This window comes from Haliotis rubra, unplaced genomic scaffold (assembly GCF_003918875.1).
Source record: "Haliotis rubra isolate DU_JTF1 unplaced genomic scaffold, ASM391887v1 Scf104, whole genome shotgun sequence".
NCBI lineage: Eukaryota > Metazoa > Mollusca > Gastropoda > Lepetellida > Haliotidae > Haliotis > Haliotis rubra.
The window spans coordinates 191,182-214,080 of NW_025764937.1; the positions used below are offsets into that span (position 1 = coordinate 191,182).

At 39.5% G+C, this 22,899-nt stretch overlaps 1 protein-coding gene across 1 annotated transcript; it reads right to left on the reverse strand.

Annotated features, from left to right (window-relative positions):
* Positions 1 to 335: 335 nt before the first annotated feature.
* Positions 336 to 3,214, reverse strand: LOC124274501. Its single transcript, XM_046709869.1, has 4 exons — positions 3,148 to 3,214; positions 2,361 to 2,659; positions 1,590 to 1,694; positions 336 to 872 (listed from the first exon to the last, which is right to left on the reverse strand). The coding sequence occupies exons 1-4, from the start codon at positions 3,212 to 3,214 to the stop codon at positions 336 to 338; spliced, it is 1,008 nt and encodes a 335-aa protein (XP_046565825.1).
* Positions 3,215 to 22,899: the final 19,685 nt, after the last annotated feature.

Consider the following 22,899-nt stretch of genomic DNA (forward strand, 5'->3'; position numbering starts at 1 on the left):
CTTTAACTGGTGAAAAGCTAATAAAGACATAGAAGACACCATGCCATGTTCGTATTTATTTCGAATAAATATATGTTGCATGACAATAATGTTAAAACATGTGCTGATGAGTGAATATGGGTTGCTTTGAAAATAGAGTTCCTGTGGACAATGATATCACGGTAAAACAGCTAACTGATGCAGGTTTCCAACACGTTTGTGGAAACGCTAAATGAACGGTATGGTGCTGGCAAAGTTTGAAATGTAACCAGGTCCAATGGAGGCCACTAACTTCTGGCACTCTTAAGTGGCGCAACTCTGCACACTACTACCGTACCTGTACCCGTATCTGTATATCAAATGTAGTTTTTGAATAACATTGGCGTCTTTCGACTCCGTAATGCATCAAAATATTTCTCCTTATTTCCGCGTCGTACTTTGATTAACTTCAGAGGAATTGTAACACTGATCTCGTGATCCCGGAAGAGCTTCACGAGTATAATACCAATCGCTGATTGGTCAAAACGGTGACACTTGCTGTACTTCCGGATTTCTCCTCTACAATGAAGAAGACTTTTATGATTATCCGGGCACATGCATTTGGGGCTGAGTGCGCAGGCGACCCAGGGTTTCACCACTGCATTGCGAATAAACCGATCATTCTTCAGCATGATAAAGAAAGCACCGGGTTCCACTGTGTGAGAGAATTTGCATGTCCTTTCCCCAAAGTAATTCATCATATCCTTCGTAGTGTGTTGACCAATTGACCAATCAGCTCTGTTGATGGTCACGCCCTTGATGTCCAGTTCCTTTAACAGAGTGAGAATGGAATCCCCCTGGAACCGAACCGAGGCGTCTGTCCACACCAGATGCTCTGCTGTCGGGAGATTGGCCTGCAATAATGGCGTACTGTTAGGAAACCTTCTCGACAAGCAATACACACAATCCAGCAGATATGTTTGTTGTTTATAGCCGCTCTCAGCAATATTGCAGCTATATGGCGGCGGTCTGTAAATAATAGAGTCTGGACGAGACAATCCAGTGATCACGAGCAAGAGCATCGATCGCGCAATTAATATACCATGATAGTGTCAACCAGGTCTGAGAGCCTCACCTACCAATCCCGTTAGTCGCCACTTACTACAAGCGTGTGTGCATGCGTGAGTGCGTGAGTGCGTGAGTCCGTGTGTGCGTGCGTGCGTGAGTGAAATATCTATCATTATATCTTCTTGTAAATCCTACCTTTCGCAAATATATCATAAATGTTATCTGATATCACACTGCAATTAATTCTCTTTCCTGATGGTTTCAAGCACGGCTTCATCACAGGACAATAGAATTAGCAAGGGTGACAATACCAACGGCTCAACAATGTGCATGTTTCATTGCTGTCACTTGCCATTCGACTATGTACATTTTATCCCTCCTGATAATATACTGGACAAAAATAGTTAGGGATATATGTAAATTTTGAAATTATGAATAATTATCTATTTATTCATTGACACGTTGATAAAATATCAATCATAGAAATAGCAATATCCCTAACTTATTTTGTCCAGTATACATTCATATTTTTCTTTTTATCTCGAAACCACAAGATTACTCACGTTGATAATGAGGGGCTTCCATGTGTAGCATTTCAGTTGTTGAAGACGAGGGGGCATCGCCGAAAGTGGGAATGTCCTCACTTCGCAGCGACAGAAACGTTCAACCTGGGTAGAAGAAAGACTGAGTGAGTATTGTTTTACGGCGCATTCAGCAATATTCCTGCAACATCAGGGACACCAGAAGTTGGTGTCACACACTGTGGGGAATCGAACCCGGGTCTTCGGCGTGAGGAGCGAACGCTTTCACCACTAGGCTACTAGAATGTTGAATGTGACTAATTATCAACTTATAATTGTATTGCGCCTGGTATCTCCTATATATATATACCTTGCTTACTTTTCACCTGTATTTCTGTTTTGTTGTGCTTAGCTGAAACAGTATAGGTCAAAATTAGGTTTCGTTGCTTGATGACCTCCAGGTTTGATGAGCTCGCCTGGGTCTCCCCAACATGCTGGAGTCCCTTCTCTTGGTGACAATTGTCGGTAGGTGGCGCTTAGATGTCAGTAACCGCAGCGTGTGCTGGGACAATGCCATTAAAATCATATTTGTGAATATTCCACAGAACACATTTTGTTTCTCATACATTGTACTATTTTGGGGAGCAGCTGCCCATGGCGCTCAGAAACGACAGGGTGTATGAAATGTCCAACAATATTACATATTATTTAATAAGTTCGTCTCAGCACAATCTGCGGTTGCTTGAGGCATGCGCTAACAGCGAAACCTACCAAGTAGTATCGCTAAGGGAGGCAATCCCATTCACTACTCACCTGGCTCCTTTGTTCGGTTGTAAGTCCAAGGTCATAGTAGACAAAACTGTAATTGGTAAGCAAAGGAAACACTCTTTCATGGAGGTTCTTGATCATTGCTTGCGATTCGAAGAAATGATTTGTGGAGGCAGCAGTTACAAACACGACCTTCTTGGCTGTGTAATTGGGCTTCAGAAGTCGGGTCACTTCCGACAGTGTGTCTCTGTCAAGGTGCGCCATAGAATTTAGTACGCTGGACAGACTTTCTTTTGGGTCAGTGATCACATTCCCTATGCAGTTGGTGTCCACACACGGGGTTGCTGCAATACAATGAAACGAAAAAATATACAGCAATCAGTTTTGTGTTTGAATGTTTTAAAGCATAATTTTTTAAAGTATACTTTTATCTGTTAACCCGACTGGATAGCCGTGATGAATTATTTCGAATAAGGATATGCTTGAGTCAAGTTGAATAACTCCTGGTGAATTTTCAGGAAAGACATCAGTTAGTCTTGCATCTTTTGTGTAAATTTTGTTTTTATTTATTTTTACTTTTTATGCTACCCCAGTATAAATACATGTAAGGTGTTGTCTACTAAAGTGGAACACTTCATAATTAGACTTCCTGCCATCCACGGAGTACGAAGTGACGATGCACATTTACATTTAGACTGCGTTGCTGCTGCTGAATTCAGTAACACAAATCTCACTCATCCTCATCAGTGTCATAGCCGCCGTCAGCCTCGCCTTTATTAACTAATTACGTCATCATCGACAACGTCAACCACAGCAGCAGTATAAAACTTACATGTTCCTGACACGTTGTTGCAGGTTCCGGTCGGGGGGTTGGCCTTCCACAAACCGCCGTCCTTCATAGCTGATGACAGAACAAGTTCGCAATTCAACAGGTACTGAGGAGATAGGCGCTGGGCATTTTCATATATATATGCATTCTCTAGTATCGGAATCAAGGACGATGGGTTTTAGTTTTAAACTTTAAATGTATCAGGCATCGAATATTTTGAGAAACAAAAGTTATCATTAGTTGTTTTAGAATTAAGTAAATTTACTTATTTCACTTGGAATTGGTAAACACCGAGTGAGGCGACAGTATTCGAGAATTAACTACACATCTCTTGCCCTGTCGTACACGGAACACCTCCCCCTTCTTTCTCTCTCAACCCCCTCTCTCTCTTCTCTCTCTCTCTCTCTCTCTCTCTCTCTCTCTCTCTCTCTCTCTCTCTCTCTCTCTCTCTCTCTTTGTCTCCGTCGCTCTCTCTCTCTCTCTTTGTTCTCTTAGTCTCTCCATTTGTCTTACTTTGGATTCTAGCCGAATAGTCGATGAACAGGTCTTCAAACCGCACGTCTGGTTTTAAAACAGAAGGAAATATTGTTTCAAATAAGTTACTGTATGGAACCTTAAAAATGTCATGGTTAACCTGAGTAGGTCGAATGCATTCAGCCTATGTGAACGTGTGGATGTCTCTGATAAATGAAGCTATATATTTTCCATTTACATTACAGTAAAAGACAAAGCAATTGTGTCTTCGACAAACAGTGACCATGACACATTTCTTTCGCTTTTATTGACTTAATACAAAGAACAAGAATACCCTTTTAACGAGAAACACCCTCTGAACTGGAACTATGATATTCATAATGGATTTGAAATAAATTAAGTTGTCTTTGATCGTTTGATGATCGTTCTGAACATTACGTCAAACGCATTGACGAAATTGTAGTTTGTTTGCACTGTTTTAAAAGTTTAAAAAACCACTCTGAATTTGAAATAATGAAAATTACCTTCATCCTTGTGTTCAGCCCGAATCAGCTTTCGCTTTCCAGGTGTCAGTTTCTCGTGTTTGTCTGATGCTTTTCCATCTGCTTGGGGATCATCTATATAAAGATCACTTAAGTTATATTTTCTAAAACGTTACTTGACTGTAGAATGTTTGATCAATTATTCCAGTACCACAGGCCTATAGTACAAAGGCAGCCAACAACAATGGTATACAATCACAATGATTGCAGGCGGGGTTTTCTAAGTATACAAAAGTATGGTCGATAAACATAGTGACTGCCAAATTTGCGAATATTACTTGTATTATTAGTGTTCATTAACAAATTAAATTTACATGTATTAGGATATGAATGGTAATATTGCAGTAGATATTTTGTCCTTAAATCAGTGTAGTAAGGACATTCAAACAAAAAGTGGAACTCATTTTCAGTTACATTATACATGTATGTAGAAAATTTACACAATCTGTTTTCTCTTGGAATATTTTGATATCTACCCTTCTCGAACATAAGACCATTTGAAGAACATCTTAATCTGGACAATGAAACGGAGAATCTTCTGACATTAATCTCGTGGAGGTATTGCTCTGTATTTCAAAGATTTAAGAGTGATTTTTGGAATGTAATTACGCCATTACCATTGAGTTCCGCCAACGGTATCGTGTGTGTCGTCCATGGCAAGTAGTTCAACACAAGGAGGGCCAACAACCCAACACTAATGAACAACAGGACCCAGCGGGCTGAAACAGTGTTATATATCTACATTAAAACGTGGAAATGATGATGATAATGAATAAAATAAGCCAATTTCACCAGCATACACACACGCATTTCATCAGTATTCACACACACTCAACATACACACACGTACACCCTCAGCATACACACAGACTCAACATACACACACGCACTCTCTCAGCATACACACAGACTCAACATACTCACATGTACTCCCTCAGCATACACATAGACTCAACATACACACATGCACTCCCTCAGCATACACACAGACTCAACATACACACATGCACACCCTCAGCATACACACAGACTCAACATACACACATGCACACATACACACAGACTCAACATACACACTCCTCAGCATACACACAGACTCAACATACACACACACACAGCACTCCCTCAGCATACACACAGACAACATACACACATCTCTCAGCATACACATACTCACATACACACACTCTCAACATCACACATACTCCCTCAGCATACACACACAGACTCAACATACACACACGCACTCCCTCAGCATACACACAGACTCAACATACACACATGCACTCCCTCAGCATACACACAGACTCAACATACACACACGCACTCCCTCAGCATACACACAGACTCACCATACTCACACGCACTCCCTCACCATACACACAGACTCAACATACACACATGCACTCCCTCAGCATACACACAGACTCAACATACACACACTCCACTCAACATACCTCAGCATACACACAGACATACACGCACTCCCTCAGCATACAACATACACACATGCACGCACTCCATACTCAGCATACACACAGACTCAACATACACACATGCACTCCCTCAGCATACACACAGACTCAACATACACACATGCACTCCCTCAGCATACACACAGACTCAACATACACACATGCACTCGCTTCGCATTAACAAATATATACACACACTCCCTCAGTATTCACACACATACTCAGCATACACACATACATACCCACACGCACTCATTCAGCATACACACTCACACGACGTTACTATGCTATTTCTTCGGGTCATCTACTGATACATAGTTGATCAGATGTACATAGTAACTCCACTGTGATTATGTCCTTAACTATTTCACCAAATACCCAAGATTTAATACTCACAAAATGTCTGTAAAGCTGAACGCTGAAATATCATAAAATAAGATGTCATTAATGGGTTCTGAATACACATGCTATAGTGAGATTAAAAAGTGTACAAAAGCTCTTAGATGAATACACATACAATAATTTCTAAATGCTACCCAACAACAAGTGCACGTCTTCACAAAACGTATTTGACTTTGGACAAATACGTTACTCCCAAGCTTAACATTCGAATCGATTTCGAGTTCGGTTGGAAGGGGTTTGCGCTCGAGAAACCTATAATAGTTGGTTCAAAATATTTGGTTGCTTGGTTGGTGTTTTACGCCGCACCCAGCAATATTCCAGCAATGTATGGCGGCGGTCTGTAAATAATCGTGTCTGGACCAGACAATCCAGTGATCAACAACATGAGCATCGATCTACGTAATTGGGAACCGATGACATGAGTCAACCAAGTCAGCGAGCCAGACCACCCGATCCCGTTAGACGCCTCTTACGACAAGCATGGGTTACTGAAGACAAGTTCATGGGTACAGTGACATCAAGGGTACACACAAAGGTGACGTCCAGAGCGATCGCAGCGCTGGGATGATCGTAACTCCCTGACTTTAGGCTCAGGGTCGCCGTAGAGCTAAGATCACTTCGTGGAACAGGACCTTACGATGACTTGCATCAAACTTCCGAATTTTTGCTACAAACGTGGGTTGCTGAAGATCAAATTGTATCCGGATCTTCTTGGGTCCCTTACAAATAGTTCATAAGATTATAAGGATAAAAATTATACAAATGAAACGGAACACTCACCATTCTGGCTGTTGAGATGTGATGCGTTGTCACAGCAGCCTACGAGTGTGGGCTGTAAGCGAGCCAGCGAGCATTATAACTGTCTTCGATACTACAGTTACACTGCCCAGTCGGGGCGGGGCTAGCCTCAGGGCTGGATTGACGCATTACCTTCTGTGACCGTTATCTTTCGATTTATGTTTTATCAGTTCATATGCCGAGACATCCGTAATTTCCCCTCGCTCCAAGTCATGCCTGGGTGGTGTAATATTTGATAATAGCCTTGCGAGTCATCAAGAGATACTGACGGTGTGATGATCTGGTGCTTAGGTTTTGAAACATATGTTTTCGCGAAAAATCGAATGGAATAGACACAAGTTGCACACGTACGAGGCCTTTCCTAAATATTTGTAATTAAATTGCGATGTGTGAATAATGACTGTGCAGAATGTATACTCATGCCAATAATGGTTGTCACCCCCTTCAATTTTTTAATTGGAGAGGGGGTGTGGGGGTGAGGTGTGTGGGGGGTGTGGGGTGGGGGTGGGGAGGGGGTGACAACCATTATTGGCATGAGTATATTTACAGTGCTGAGAAAATGTATACAATTGATAGAAAAAGGTGCACATACATGTACCTTCACACATACACATGAAGTTGTATAAACAATCAAACTTAATAAACAGACATGATGAGCATGTACTGTTAAGTTCTAATATCATACCCCACATGGGTACAATGTGTGAAGCCCATTTCTGGTGTCCCCCGCCGTGATGTTGCTGGAATATTGCTAAAAGCGGCGTAAAACCAAACTCAGTCAGTCAGTCAGTCTAATATCATAATGTTTGAAATTGCAAGTGCTATAAATAGAAGCCATTGTAACATAGATGGTGTAGATGATATTCCTGTTGAATGTTTGAATCAGAATGCATCATAATAACTATGCATAAGATACTTAATGTTTGTTGCCAATACTGGCAACATTCCTAATATGTGTTATAATATACCAAAGAGTTGTACAGTGGACCATACTGCTCGGTTATCTTATAGAGGCTTAACTCTCACAAATTCAATTTATCAACTATGCTGTAATGTACTTAACCAACGCTCAGAGAGCCAATGGTAATTTAAATGATGCACAAAATGGTTTTAGGAAAAAAAGATTCACTACTGACCATATTCACAGTGTATGTGCAATTGTCGAAAACATACGAAACAGTCAACTATATTGCACTTGGTATACTGAATACTGCTTGTGATATACACTATATTGCACTTGGTATACTGTATACTGCATGTGATATACTCTATATTGCACTTGGTATACTGAATACTGCATGTGATATACACTATGTTGAACTTGGTATACTGTATACTGCATGTGATATACACTATATATACAGCATATTGTAACTTGGTATACTGTATACCGCATGTGAAATACCGTATATTGCACTTGTTATACTGTATACTGCATGTGATATACAGCATATTGTACTTGGTATACTGTATACTGCATGTGATATACACTATATTGCACTTGGTATACTGTATACTGCATGTGATATACACTATATTGCACTTGGTATACTGTATACATACAGTATATTGCTTGGTGATATACACTATATTGCACTTGGTATATATACTGTATGAATACTGTACTTGGTATATACACTATATTGCTCTTGGTATACTGTATACTGCATGTGATATACTCTATATTGCACTTGGTAGACTGTATACTGCATGTGATATACACTATGTTGAACTTGGTATACTGTATACTGCATGTGAAATACCGTATATTGCACTTGTTATACTGTATACTGCATGTGATATACAGCATATTGTACTTGGTATACTGTATACTGCATGTGATATATACTATATTGCACTAGGTATACAGTATACTGCATGTGATATACACTATATTGCACTTGGTATACTGTATACTGCTTGTGATATACACTATATTACACTTGGTATACTGTATACTGCATGTGATATACACTATATTGCACTTGGTATACTGTATACTGCATGTTATATACACTATATTGCACTTGGTATACAGTATATTGCATGTGACATACAGTATATTGTACTTGGTATACTGTATACTGCATGTGATATACAGTATATTGCAGTTGGTATACTGTATACTGCATGTGATATACACTATATTGTACTTGGTTTACTGTATACTGCATGTGATATACAGCATATTGCACTTGGTATACTGTATACTGCATGTGATATACTCTATACTGCACTTGGAAGACTGTATACTGCATGTGATATACACTATGTTGAACTTGGTATACTGTATACTGCATGTGATATACCGTATATTGCACTTGGTATACTGTATACTGCATGTGATATATACTATATTCCACTAGGTATACAGTATACTGCATGTGATATACACTATATTGCACTTGTTATACTGTATACTGCATGTGATATACACTATATTGCACTAGGTATACTGTATATTACACGTGATATACAGTATATTGTACTTGGTATACTGTATACTGCATGTGATATACAGCATATTGTACTTGGTATACTGCATACTGCATGTGATATACACTATATTGCACTTGGTATACTGTATACTGCATGTGATATACAACACATTGTACTTGGTATACTGTATACTGCATGTGATATACAGTATATTGCACTTGGTATACTGTATACTGCATGTGATATACTCTATATTGCACTTGGTATACTGTATACTGCATGATATACTGTATACTGCATGTGATATACACTATGTTGAACTTGTTATACTGTATACTGCATGTGATATACCGTATATTGCACTTGGTATACTGTATACTGCATGGAGAGAGATAGATTATCTTTATTTCCTCCAAAAATATGAAGATTGTTTCATGTTACAACAAAGTGTCAAGTTGAATATACAATGACTCAGTAGACAGTTAATTGTGCAGATATTTTAGAATGACAGACTGACATAAACTCAGCCACTAATAACATAACTTCCACCCATTCTGTCGCATTTAAATTACCAAGTGTTGTACAAGATCCACCAAGTAAATCAGCAATTATTACATCGTCATCATTTTCCCAAAAGTCAACAAAATCAGATATTGATATAATATCACAAATCCTTTCAAACATATCATTTCTCAAATCATTAAGATGTGTACAGGACATAATAACATGTTTAACAATATCAGAAGCTACTATTCCACATATACACTCTCTGGATTCAATCTTTTTACAGCCAATGTGAATAATATGAGAGAGTTTGTAAAATTTAGGCTTTTTAATCAAGGCTAGTTCCCACAGTCTACTTGGATTAAAAGGCTCTCGGATAAGGCAATATCTGGAGAGATCCTCTCTCACTGCTATCTGATGACACAACAGACTCTCGTAAGCATCACAGATTCTGGATTTAACAATATCATTCCATTTTGCTTTAGTACATATAACCCCTGTTGTGATGTATGTATTAACAGCGTCAAACAAGCCATACTTGTTTACGAGCTTAACCATGTACAGGATAGGTGATGGGGATTTACCAATGGTAGTCATACATCTGGATTCAAATAGACGATGAAGAAATAATTGTTTAACAACATAGGCATCATTTAGACGGCAGATTCTACCAAACATAATCAAACAAGATTTTTCTATATACCCTTGAATTGGCAGTAGGCCCAGGGTATCTAGAACCACAGGAGAAGCAGTGCGTTTAGGCAGACCTTGTACCTTTCTACAGAAATACCTTTGTGTTAACTCCAACATGTCCAATTCTTTTGACGTTAAGCTGCTCCAGACAGTACAACCATATAAAGCACATGGTAAAATGACATTGTTCCATATACGACAAGCACAAATAGGATTGAGTGAACCATAGCACAAGCCAAGGTCATGATACATATTAACCAGTTTACGTGCTTTTTCACATGATGACATTGTTCTATCATACGATTTATTACATGAAGACAACTGAACTCCAGCGTACGTAACCGATTGCATGAGAGGGATGGCCACAGAACCAAGATACAGACTAACTGGTGTAAGATATCTGTCTGTATTGAATACAAGCAAGGCACTTTTACTGACGTTATACTTCAATTTCCACTTCAAACCATAATCGTACACAGCTTCTAGAAGAGTCTGAGAGTTATGTGGATTGCTGGAGGTTAAAGTAGTATCATCAGCAAGAAGAATACCTGGACAGTGTCCCCATGGAAGCTTGAGACCTAGACCCGACTTATCTAAACTCTGCATTAGATCGTTGATGTACAGGCTGAATAGCCAAGCGGAAATGACTCGCCCCTGTCCTACACCTTGACTGATTTTAAAGCTATCTGACAGGAAACCAGCATAGGAAACACATGATTGCATGGACAAGTATGACATTCGAAGCAGTCTCCAGATTTTACCTCTTATACCGAGGTTATACAGCTTGAGAAACAATCCATCCAACCAAACTCGATCAAAGGCCTTCTCATTATCGAGAAATACACAATACACTGGGGATTTTCTTTCTCTATAGTATGAAATGGTTTCTATCAAGGTCAGTGCAGCTGTATCAGCTCCAAGATGTTTCGAAACCCAAACTGGAGGCGATGTGGATAGTTACTTAGCTTAACTGAAGTCCATCTTTCAATTCTAGACAAAATGAGACGTTCAAATAGTTTGCCTATAGTTGATGTAAGGGTTATCCCACGGTAATTGGAGGGGTCGCATTTACTCTTCCCTTTCCCTTTATGTATTGGTATGATATGTCCAATATTATATATCTCTGGGATATACTCATACTTTAAGATGTTATTAAACAGGACACAGAGCTGGGATGTTAGGGACCTGCCTGCATACTTTAAGTGCTCATTACACAAGCTATCAGGGCCAGGAGATTTGCCATTCTTAAGGCGTTTTAATGAAGAGACGATTTCATCACTGGTAAATGGAACATCCAATATTTCTTGGAAAATATCTTGCTTATTGTGAACAATAGAAGACATTTCATCACAAACACCCTTTGAAAAATTATGATCATAATCGTCTAGTTCAGAAGGTGTAGCAAGTTTACAGAAATATTTGCCAAATGAGTTACATATCTCTTGGAGAAGTGCTGCTAATTTCAGATTCAAAAGTTAAGGTTCTTATATGCCCTTTTATTTTTCAATCTTTTGGTTGTTCTAAAAAGTCGTTTATGTCCAATTCAGCAGCATTATAAACTTCCTGTAGCTTTCGTTTTCCGATTTTCGCTTCGATGTTCTAAACATTCTTCTGAACACAGACTTTGCTTGTTTATATTGTGCATATGAAACATCATCTTTTGAGCGTGGTTTACCCTTTTCTACCCAAATCTTACGTCTTCTTCGCATATCAACATGGAGGGGTTTAATATTGTCTCTCTTCCAGCCAGGGTTAAGATATGGTCGGAAAGAAGTTACTGGAATGTATGCAACAGCTGTTGCTAGAAGACATTGGGTAATGTACTCATTATGTGCTTCAATATAGTCACTAGCACATGAATAACTATCAGGGGTAAAATCCATTCCACGGAAATAGTTTTCTGTTTCATGGCGATAGAGGGTGTGTTCGTCACAGCTTGCTTTACGCCAGTTCTGTCTATATCCGCTAGACTGAGTTGGTTCTGGTAGAACATTGAAGGTCATCATCACAGGTAGATGGTCCGATACTGTGAAGGGAGCATTGGTATCTATGCAGTGGGTTAACACACTGCTCATGTTGTCATCTCTAATGAATATGTAGTCTATCAGCGATTTGACAGTTTCACTTTTGTTTCTGTAGGAGTACGCCATCTTGTCGTGTAGAGGTATAACAGATAATAGATGTCTTGTGTTCATAGCCCGCCACAGATGTCTAGCACGCAGTTTCAACGCACAAGCTTGCCGTAGGTCTGCATTAAAGTCTCCCATAATCAAAGTAGTACCAATCTGAGAATAAATGTCATACAATGCCATGACGTCGTTGAGAGCTTCTATATAAGCACTATCAGGAACATTGGACGACGGGAGGTGGGTACCGAGTAGAAATAAGCTTTGTGAAGAAAGTTTGATTTCAACTGCTATTATCCTGTCACTCCGGTGTGTCTATCTGCCGCATAGATCGACATATAGCAGAACGTATGAAGAAGCAGACGCCGCCAGATCCGCGTTGATTACGTTCGTGTTGTTGCGAGCATTTAACGAACACATTAAAATCACTGTTTATGGACTCAAGGAAATGTTCATTATGCGACTGAAGCCAGTGTTCACATACAAAGACAATATCACATGTTCTTAGTTGTTCTGTAAGGTAGTTTGTTCCGTACATAACTCCTCTCACATTCCAGGTAAGTAAGTGGAAAGTCATGAGAAGAAAAGTCAATGGTATAAATGATGTCATGTTCATATTAATCATGTCGACTTATAATCGTTTCCATACCATTCTTTGCTTGGAACCCATTCTCTGCATCTCACTCCATCTGGCCAAAACCTGCTGTCTTGGGTTATCTTTCTGGCATCATCTTCAGACGCGTTGATACGGATGGTGAAGGTGGGGTTATCTCCCTTCCAGTGTTTGAGAAGCTGGGTGTGGGTGACGTTAACCTTTCGTTGTTGTGCATAGTCACAGATGGCATCTTGCACTGTTTCAAATTGTTCATCAGCACTGACATATGATAGTACTAGTCTCTTAGTCTTCACTTTAATTGATCCGCGAAATGCTCTTTTCCAGTGTGTATCGAAGACAACGCGACGTTGTGTAGTCTCTTTGTTTTGATTGGATATCCCCACTTTCATCTGTGTTAGTACATGATGATTATCTGCTTGTACCTGAATTTGAGGTGTCACGCTTGGTTGGGCACTACTGGCTGGGGAAACAATAGGCGAGTCCGGGTGGAGATCAGAGCGCAAGCTCGGGCTCGGGCTAGTAGGTGATTGGACCATTGTTGCATATGTCGGACTATTGTACAGCATATTGTACTTGGTATACTGTATACTGCATGTGATATATACTATATTCCACTAGGTATACAGTATACTGCATGTGATATACTCTATATTGCACTTGGTAGACTGTATACTGCATGTGATATACACTATGTTGAACTTGGTATACTGTATACTGCATGTGATATACCGTATATTGCACTTGGTATACTGTATACTGCATGTGATATACAGCATATTGTACTTGGTATACTGTATACTGCATGTGATATATACTATTTTCCACTAGGTATACAGTATACTGCATGTGATATACACTATATTGCACTTGTTATAATGTATACTGCATGTGATATACACTATATTGCACTTGTTATACTGTATACTGCATGTGATATACACTATATTGCACTAGGTATACTGTATATTACATGTGATATACAGTATATTGTACTTGGTATACTGTATACTGCAAATGATGTACAGCATTTTACTTGGTATACTGTATACTGCATGATGATATACTGTATACTTGCATGTGATATACACTATATATTTACACTTGGTATACTGTATACTGCATGTGATATACAACACATTGTACTTGGTATACTGTATACTGCATGTGATATACACTATATTGCCCTTGGTATACTGTATACTGCATGTGTGATATACACTTCACTTGTATATACTGCATGTGATATACATATATTGTATACTGCATGTGATATACAACACATATTGTACTTGGTATACTGTATACCGCATGTGATATACACTATATTGCACTTGGTATACTGTATACTGCATGTGATATATAACACATTATGTGATATACAATATATTGCACTTGGTATACTGTATGTGATATACAGTATATTGCACTTGGTATACTGTATGTGATATACACTATATTGCACTTGGTATACTGTATACTGCATGTGATACTTGGTCCTGTACTAACTGGGCGTCCTCTCTGTGAAATCCAATATCCAAGGTTCTTTCACCCGAACGATTTATGGTCCATTAAGCTTCCTTAGACTAGCGCTTAGTCTCTGCATATATATAATTATCATAGTAACAAACAAACCCATTCAAATTGAAAAGGAGCCCCAGGGAGACCAGAGATTTGAAGAAATCTAGACTTGTTTCATTTAGGGCTTTAGCAGGGAGGGCTAGGCTGTAGAGAAAATAATGTGGTTCAGGGACTTCCAGTGTAGCAAGGATCTACAAACGCGCTCAATGGCATATATTTTTCATATTTTGTAACAGTGTTATGCATTTGATTGTGTGTGTGCACTTGTATATAATTATTGTCAAAGTGATATTCCTGTCACTCCATCGCCGAGGCATTAACGTTTGATATCCAAATTCATTTCACTCACTAACTCTATGTCCAAAGGGAGATTTTGATCATGATGCTGTGTCTGATAAAATGATAAAACGTGATAAAACCCTCAATGGTGTTAAGCAAAGCGATGACATCTGAAAGTAAACCGGTTCAGTGACATAATGACTATGTGGAGATACAGTGACCAGATAACCCGAGGAGCTCTTTGGGTAATCGACCTCATGACCCCAGGGGACCTTGGGGTAAGGTCAGATATTATGTCGCTCATTCGGATACAGTTCTGATGTCCGCGTCCGTGTGTGTGTCCGTGTCCATGTGTGTGTCCGTGTCCGTGTGTGTGTCCGCGTTCGTGTGTCCGTGTGTGTGTGTCCGTGTCCGTATGTATGTGTGTGCGTGTGTGCGCGCTTGCGCGTGTGTGTGTGTGTGCGTGCGTGCGCCCGTACTGGTACAGTGTTCGGTCCGAATTGTGCTAGCCAACTGAGATACCATGTCGCACTTTGGCTTGGATACCCCCATCAGATACAGTATACTGACTTTAAACCTGTCAACCCTTGTTTGATCCCTCAAACAGAAACATGAGTCTCATTAACCTATTCAGACAATGACCTACTTTTCAGCCGATCCAAATTTTCTCGTGTGAAAGTGAAAAGAGACACACAAACAACTATGGTTACACTGGATTCCAATTCCTTGTTTCATAAGAAAATGGTATTGACAAGTTAAATTTATTTTTAAACTTTAATAACATCGTATTTCGATATTTTATTGCGAGGTGTAGGCAGCATGACCTTAACTAAGACGTCACAGACTGCCCCTGTTTGATGAGGTCGTAAAATGATTCACAATTCATCTGGCTCACTGCAGCTGGTTACACCTGTTATGTATTCTTTGCACTTATTCAGTGTAGTTTTGTACCGCACAATGTGATATAATACCAAGTCCGTACGAGACCGCCAAACTTTTCTAGCGGCAGAGCCTCGTTTTGAGATTTCCATGATTTCCAGATATCCGTTTGTCAGAGCACGCTGTACGACAGAGCACGCTGCACGACGTATTTGCAATGATTAGAAGGAGCGTAGTGTTGCAATATACAGGTGCTTAGATGTATCAAATAATACTGATTAATATTTATGTATCCAGTTAAATGAATTGGTCTCAAAATTCTGGACTGGTTATTGTACGAAGTTGCGCAATAGGACGGAACCCAGTCAGCAGGAAACGAGACTGTTGTGTAATCAATGTTTTGACTTGAGCACCGAGAAAAAGGCAGGGTAAAATTAAGTGCCATCTAAGGTTAGAGTCTCTTACAAATGAACAACCAAGACGATATAACCTTTTTCAACACTAAGTATAAAAGCCAACCCTATGTTCTGTCGTCTAACATAAAGGCCATTGTTAATGTGCTCAAACATCCAACGTAAAAAAGTCGTATACCAGTATGTATAGCAACATTATCGCATTATCTTGCTGAAAAACAGGATGAAAAACAAAAAGATCCGGGTTCGATTCCCCACATGGGTACAATGCGTGAAGCTCATTTCCGGTGTCCCCCGCTGTAATATTGCAGGAATATTGCTAAAAGCGGCGTAAAACTATATAGTCACTCACTCGGGCGTTTCTGTTTCGTTGGTATTTTTTTTTTAATTTTGTATAAGTGTCAATATTTATTTATGGTGGAGTTTTACTTTTTTTAGTGGCTCTTTGAGTAAATTTGAAGTTTGAAGTACTTACTTTGCCAGTTAGGATGATTTTGGGTTTTGATAGGCTTTAGATTTCGTAATAAGATAATGGTACATTTAGTTTTGGGAGTTTGAGAGCCGCTTGTCCACCTCTTTGCCAAACATGCCGACATAGACATGAACTCCTTTCTGGCCTAAGCCGTGTAGATCCCGAGTGCTTTTTAGTACTTGATTTATTAGTTTAGGTTGGTTTTTTGGGTGTTTTGGTTTTTGATTGCTTGGAGCCTGCTTCGTGAATCTGTTAGAATTATAATTTTATTGTGTTTTTACAAGCGGGAGTCAGACCCGTGAAGATCCGGGTTAGAATTGGTCTTCCATAACCCATACTTGTCGTACGAGGCGACTAACGGGATCGGGTGGTCAGGCTCGCTGACTTGGTTGACACATGTAATCGCATCTCAATTGTGTAGATCGATGCTCATGCTGTTGTTCGTCGGTTTGTCTGGTCAAGACTCGATTTTTTACAGACCGCTGCCATATAGCTGGAATATTGCTGCGTGCGGCGTAAAACTAAACTCACTCACCAGGAGTGCTGTTACAATGCCCATTGATTCTGCCGTGAATATTGACTGATTGTTGGTTACATATTTGTTTGCTTTCTCCTTTGAGCCTTTTTAGTTGTCTTCATCGGGAGTTTTATGCCATAGGCTGCCTGTATTTTGCGCCAGACAGTTGTCACTCGTTACCCGTCGCCCCTTTCCGTAATCTCCAAGTAGACTCGTCCCCTTTTTGATGTTTGTTATGTGCGACAATACGAAACAATCAGAAAGCGCGTAATGATTCTTAAATAGTTATAAATGGCATTATGTGTTTGTTTAAAAAATCATTAAAACATATATCGTCACAGTGAAAGTACAAAGATCATAGCTAACAGAATTGTGTTGGCTAAAGTGAAGTTTTTAATAAGGATAATGCCATGAACGGTGAGAGATTCAAATACACACACGTGCGTTTGTTTGCATAACGGCTTTCATGCGTCCAATGGCAGGGATGTAGCTACCATTATAAAAAAAAGCCCTCAATGCTATCACAAAGCTTTGCAGCCTATCGCGCTTGCAGTAAACAAATCGGCTTGCTACGCGCCAGAATTAAGTATTAGGGCGATCACGCAGACTTGTGTTGGAGATAATTATAAATAGCTCGAGTCTCAAAACAATATACCTAAATATAACAACTGTAATCAACTTTAATCTTTAACATCTTGGGCTTACACTTCACATCTCTGGGGACTTTTAGTCTCACGTTTCTTTGGCCATTCGTATTTTTTTCGGGATATTCATTTCAAAATTCCACCAGGGGTATTTCAACAAGGTTACACGAATGTTCAGTTTGAAAAGGATCTTCCAGTCAATTTTTGTGTGTCTTCTTTGGGATTTAATGTAGCTGAAAAAGAGATTATTTTATTTGCGCATTCAATAAAACAACTTGTGATTCTTAAACCCTGTTTAGAAATATGCATTTAGAAATATGAGACGAACAGCTGATAATAATTACGCTAAGATATGTGTTTAACAAACATGTTTTCTCCTTGTTTTAGTTGTTTCAAAGAGGTTTACTTCTTTAAAATAAATAAAAAATATATTAATAAACCAGCAATACAATATACGAGTGCTTCGGTAATATTAAGTCCCCTTGGAGTCAAACAGGAATAGAGTTATCGTTCTTGTCTGAAGCAGTCCTGATGGTTACACAACACCAAATGTTTTCCCATAGACTTCTATAGTAACCTAATACTTTTTAAAATATTATCCAGGCTATCAACAGCCATTCAATGTACACATGGGTACACTCTGGCTTTTAAACTACAATAAAACACAATATATGGCCAACTTGTCCGGCTTGTTTTGCGAGCACAGGAAGCGGAACACATCAACTCCATGCGTCAGTTCCGCACCAGATGTCCCCTACTGGAAAATATCTGTACACACAATAAGCATAAGTGATGGTGATACAAATCACAGCACTAAATACTTAAAATTGTGGTCAGTTTTAATTACTGGTTGGGTGTGCTTTTAAAAAACATAAACATCTTATACTATTTCATCCAATCACAGCTGTCACATGTCTCTGTCTCTCTTCACTTGTGTACATACGGTCCGGCTCAGCGAGCAGGCGATTCTCATTTAGTGTAGAGGAACCTGATGTTCATGCGCCAATACGAAATTCTTCCAGAGGGGCACGATTCACTGTCCGGCTTGTCCCGGAATAACACGAGTTGGTCACGGATGTTCCTGTGTCTGTCTTGTGATTTAGTTAAACGCGGAACTGACCAATGAAGATCTGGGTTATAACTGGTCTTCAGCAGCCCATGCTTGTGGTAAGAGACTAAGAGATCATGTGGCCAGACTCGCTGACTTGGTTGACACTCATTCGTCACCACTCGCCCCTTTTCGTAACCTCCAAGAAGACTCGTCCCCTATCGATGCTTGTTATGTGCGAAAATACGACAAACCAACCAGCGTGCGCGTAACGGTTGCGGTGCTTTGATAAAAATAATCCCCACTACGTTTATGGCATTATGTTATTGTTTAAAAAATCACGAAAAATATATATCGTCATATTGAAAGTACTAAAGAACGTAGCTAACAGAATTGTGCTGTCTAATGTGAAGTTTTTGATAAGAATCATGCGATTGACGGTGAGAGATTCAAATACACGAACGTGCGTTTGTTGAGATAACGGCTCTCACTGGTCCAACTGAGTGTATTTCTGACGATCATGCGGGCTTGTTGTGGTGATTGTACGTACGCTTTCAACAGTGTTAGGAAATGTAATTATAAATCGCTACGAGTTTCAACACAATAATATTATATCTGTATGTAACTAATCAACTTTAATCTTTAACATTGAGCATATATTTCACATCTCTGGGAATATTTTAGTCTGACTTCTTGTTGGTCATTCATATATCTTTCAGCGAATTCATTTAAAATTCCACTTGGGGTATGACAGCAAGGTTACACGTATGTTCAGTTTGAGAAATATTTTAAAGTCATTTTTTAGTTTCTGCTTTGGGATTTTATGTAGCTGTTTTTATAAATTTTATTTGCATATTCAATAAAACAAATCCCATTTGTGATTATTAAACCCTTTTCAGAAATATAATTGGAAATATAAGGTGAACAGCTGGTTGTAAAGAAGTTAGAATATGACGTTTACAAATATTTGTTCTCCTTCTTTTAGTTGTATCAAAGAGGTTTACTTCATTAAGAGAAATGAATTAAAAAAACAGCACTATGATATACAAGTGCTTCGGTGATATTAAGTACCAGTAGAATCAAATAGGGATAGAGTTATCTTTCTTGTTTAAAGTAGTTCTGATGTTCATACGCCAATATGAAATCCTTCCAGAGGGGCACGATTGACTATTCGGCTTGTCCCGGAACAACACGAGTTGGTCACGAATGGGTTGACACTATGTCCACATTGCGTAGATCGATGCTCATTATGTTAACCACTGTGCTGCCTGGTACAGACTTCATTATTTACAGACCGACGCCATGTAGCTGGAATGTTGCTGAGTGTAAACAACAAACAAAAACAAACAAACACAGCAATGAGTTCTATGTTTATGTTGGTGATAGCATATTCACAGTTGGTGTGTCTTTAATAACGCCAGTATCAACAATATGAATACAATGATGTGTTTGTTTGATTGTTGTTTAACGATACACTCAGCAACATTCCAGCTATATAGCGGCAGTCTGTATATAATCGAGTCTGGACCAAACAATCCAGTGATCAACATCATGAGCATCAATCTACACAATCCATTGACTAACATTATGAGTACACATCAATTGAAGACCCCGTGAAGCACACATGAAGACCTATTCCGCTCCGTAAAAATATTGTTTTCAAGTATCTGCTTTACAAATTATTGTTCAGTTAAATTTGTCAGGTAGTAGGGGATATCTCATGATAGTCTTACGTTTACATTGACCTTTTTTCAGAAGTGATAGCCAAGGATCTCTAATAAAGAAACCTCCAAATCATTGTTTTCAAACAAATTATTATAATTATTCAAATATATTTGTCATGGAGTAGGCGATATCTCTTCATAATCTAGTAATATATTAGATTCACATTTCTTTAGAATACCCAAGGGTCTCTTCAAGAAACCTCTATAGGGACGAAATCTAATCAACAAGTAAATGATTCACGTGTGTTTCATTTTATTATGTCCAATTGACGTACTATTGATTGGTACTATTAGTGAGTCTATTCTATTTTTAAATTCAGACATTCCACAGTGGAGGACCTCCGGACCAAGGACAGTTTCAAAGCAGCAAATGTTTGCTCAATCGTTACACAAACGTAACGATTTAATGGATTGAAATAAGAAACATGACTTCACGATAAAGTTTTCCTACTTCTATTGAATCAGTGTCAATAAAGTACAAGTTAGCGTATAGCGTCCGGGATGAACTTGGTGCCGTGCTGCCGAGGGTCTCACTTGTGACAGTTGGGCTTTGATGGCACGGCGGGAGCTGCAAGGTCAGTACACTTCTATTATGAAACCAGTAAAGCACTGTCCTTGTCTTTGGTTGGTTGGTTTGTTGTTTTACGCCGCACCCAGCAATATTCCAGCTATATGGCGGCGGTCTGTAAATAAGCGAGTGTGGACCAGACAATCCAGTGATCAACATCATGAGCATCGATTTACTCAATTGGGATACGATTACATGTGTCAACCAAGTCAGCGAGCCTCACCACCCGATCTCGTTTGTCACCTTTTATGACATACTGACGTAGCGGTTAAAGTGTCCACTCTACACGCCGAAGGACCGGGTTTGATTATCCACATGGGTAGGATGTCTGATTCCTTGGCTCTCATGCCGTGACATTGCTGGAATATTGTTATAGGCGGCGTGAAACCACCGTGACTCACTCACTCAGTGTGTAACCGTAACACGTGATCATACTTCCCCGATGTACTCACCTGTCCGTGGAGTTAGGCATATGGGACCCTCAAACTCGGCTGTACACACGCACGTGTTCTCGCTGACGCAGACACCACCGTTCAAACAGGGTGGGGAACAGGCTGGCGGTGAAAGAAGTGTGGGAAATCAGTGGAATAGCTGTTGCATTGAAACGAGTGAGTGAGTGAGTGAGTGAGTGAGTGAGTGGTTGGTTGGGTGGTTGAGTGAGTGAGTGAGAGATATTCATTCTTCTCAAAATTCCTTCATGTACTCAAGATCTTTCGCCACTCAACGGCTCTTCGGCTGCTTATAGAAAAAGATCTTGTGCACCGTGACAACGCTTAGTTTCCATTACACCTGAAGAACCATGTAGTGGAGAAAGATGTTGTGCCCCTATTATTTTCTATCAATTGCAAGTTATATTCCGCCCCATCCCTACAACGAAACGGTCTGTCCCTAAAACACGTTTCACGAATTATCGTGTCTTCAAAGTACCCCTGGGAAATTTATTTAGCGACAGAATGGTTTCAACCACTGCTTCACGATGACGAGCCAAAACGGTTTTCGGACCCCAAAACAACCATTGTGTAAGCATGACAAATTGATATTTTTGTAATATTCGAAGAAAAAATATATTCAAGCCTTTTGTTAAACAATTAACAGCATTAAAATGTTGTGTGAGTGAGTGATTTTAATTTTATGCCTCAGTCCGCAATATTCCAGCTATATGGTGGCGGTCTGTAAATAATCGAGTCTGGACCAGACAATCCAGTGATCAACAGCATGAGCATCGATTAGCAATTGGAATATGATGACACATGTCAACCAAGTCAGCGAGACTGACCACCCGATCCCGTTAGTCGCCTCTGACGACAAGCATGGGTTACTGAAGATCAATTCTAGTCCGGATCTTCACGGGTCGAATATCTCATGATATAACAGGAAAGAAACAGAATACTCACAGAAGGTGCTGCTTGACATTACTCCATTCCTGCCCAGCTGGACTACAGTGACCATAGTCAAACATGTTGCAATTGCCTGCTGTAGTCGGGTCATGCCGCCGACGATGTTGCTGCAGCCAAATATCAACACACCATTAAATGGGACGTAGTATTGAAAGTGTTGCACATTT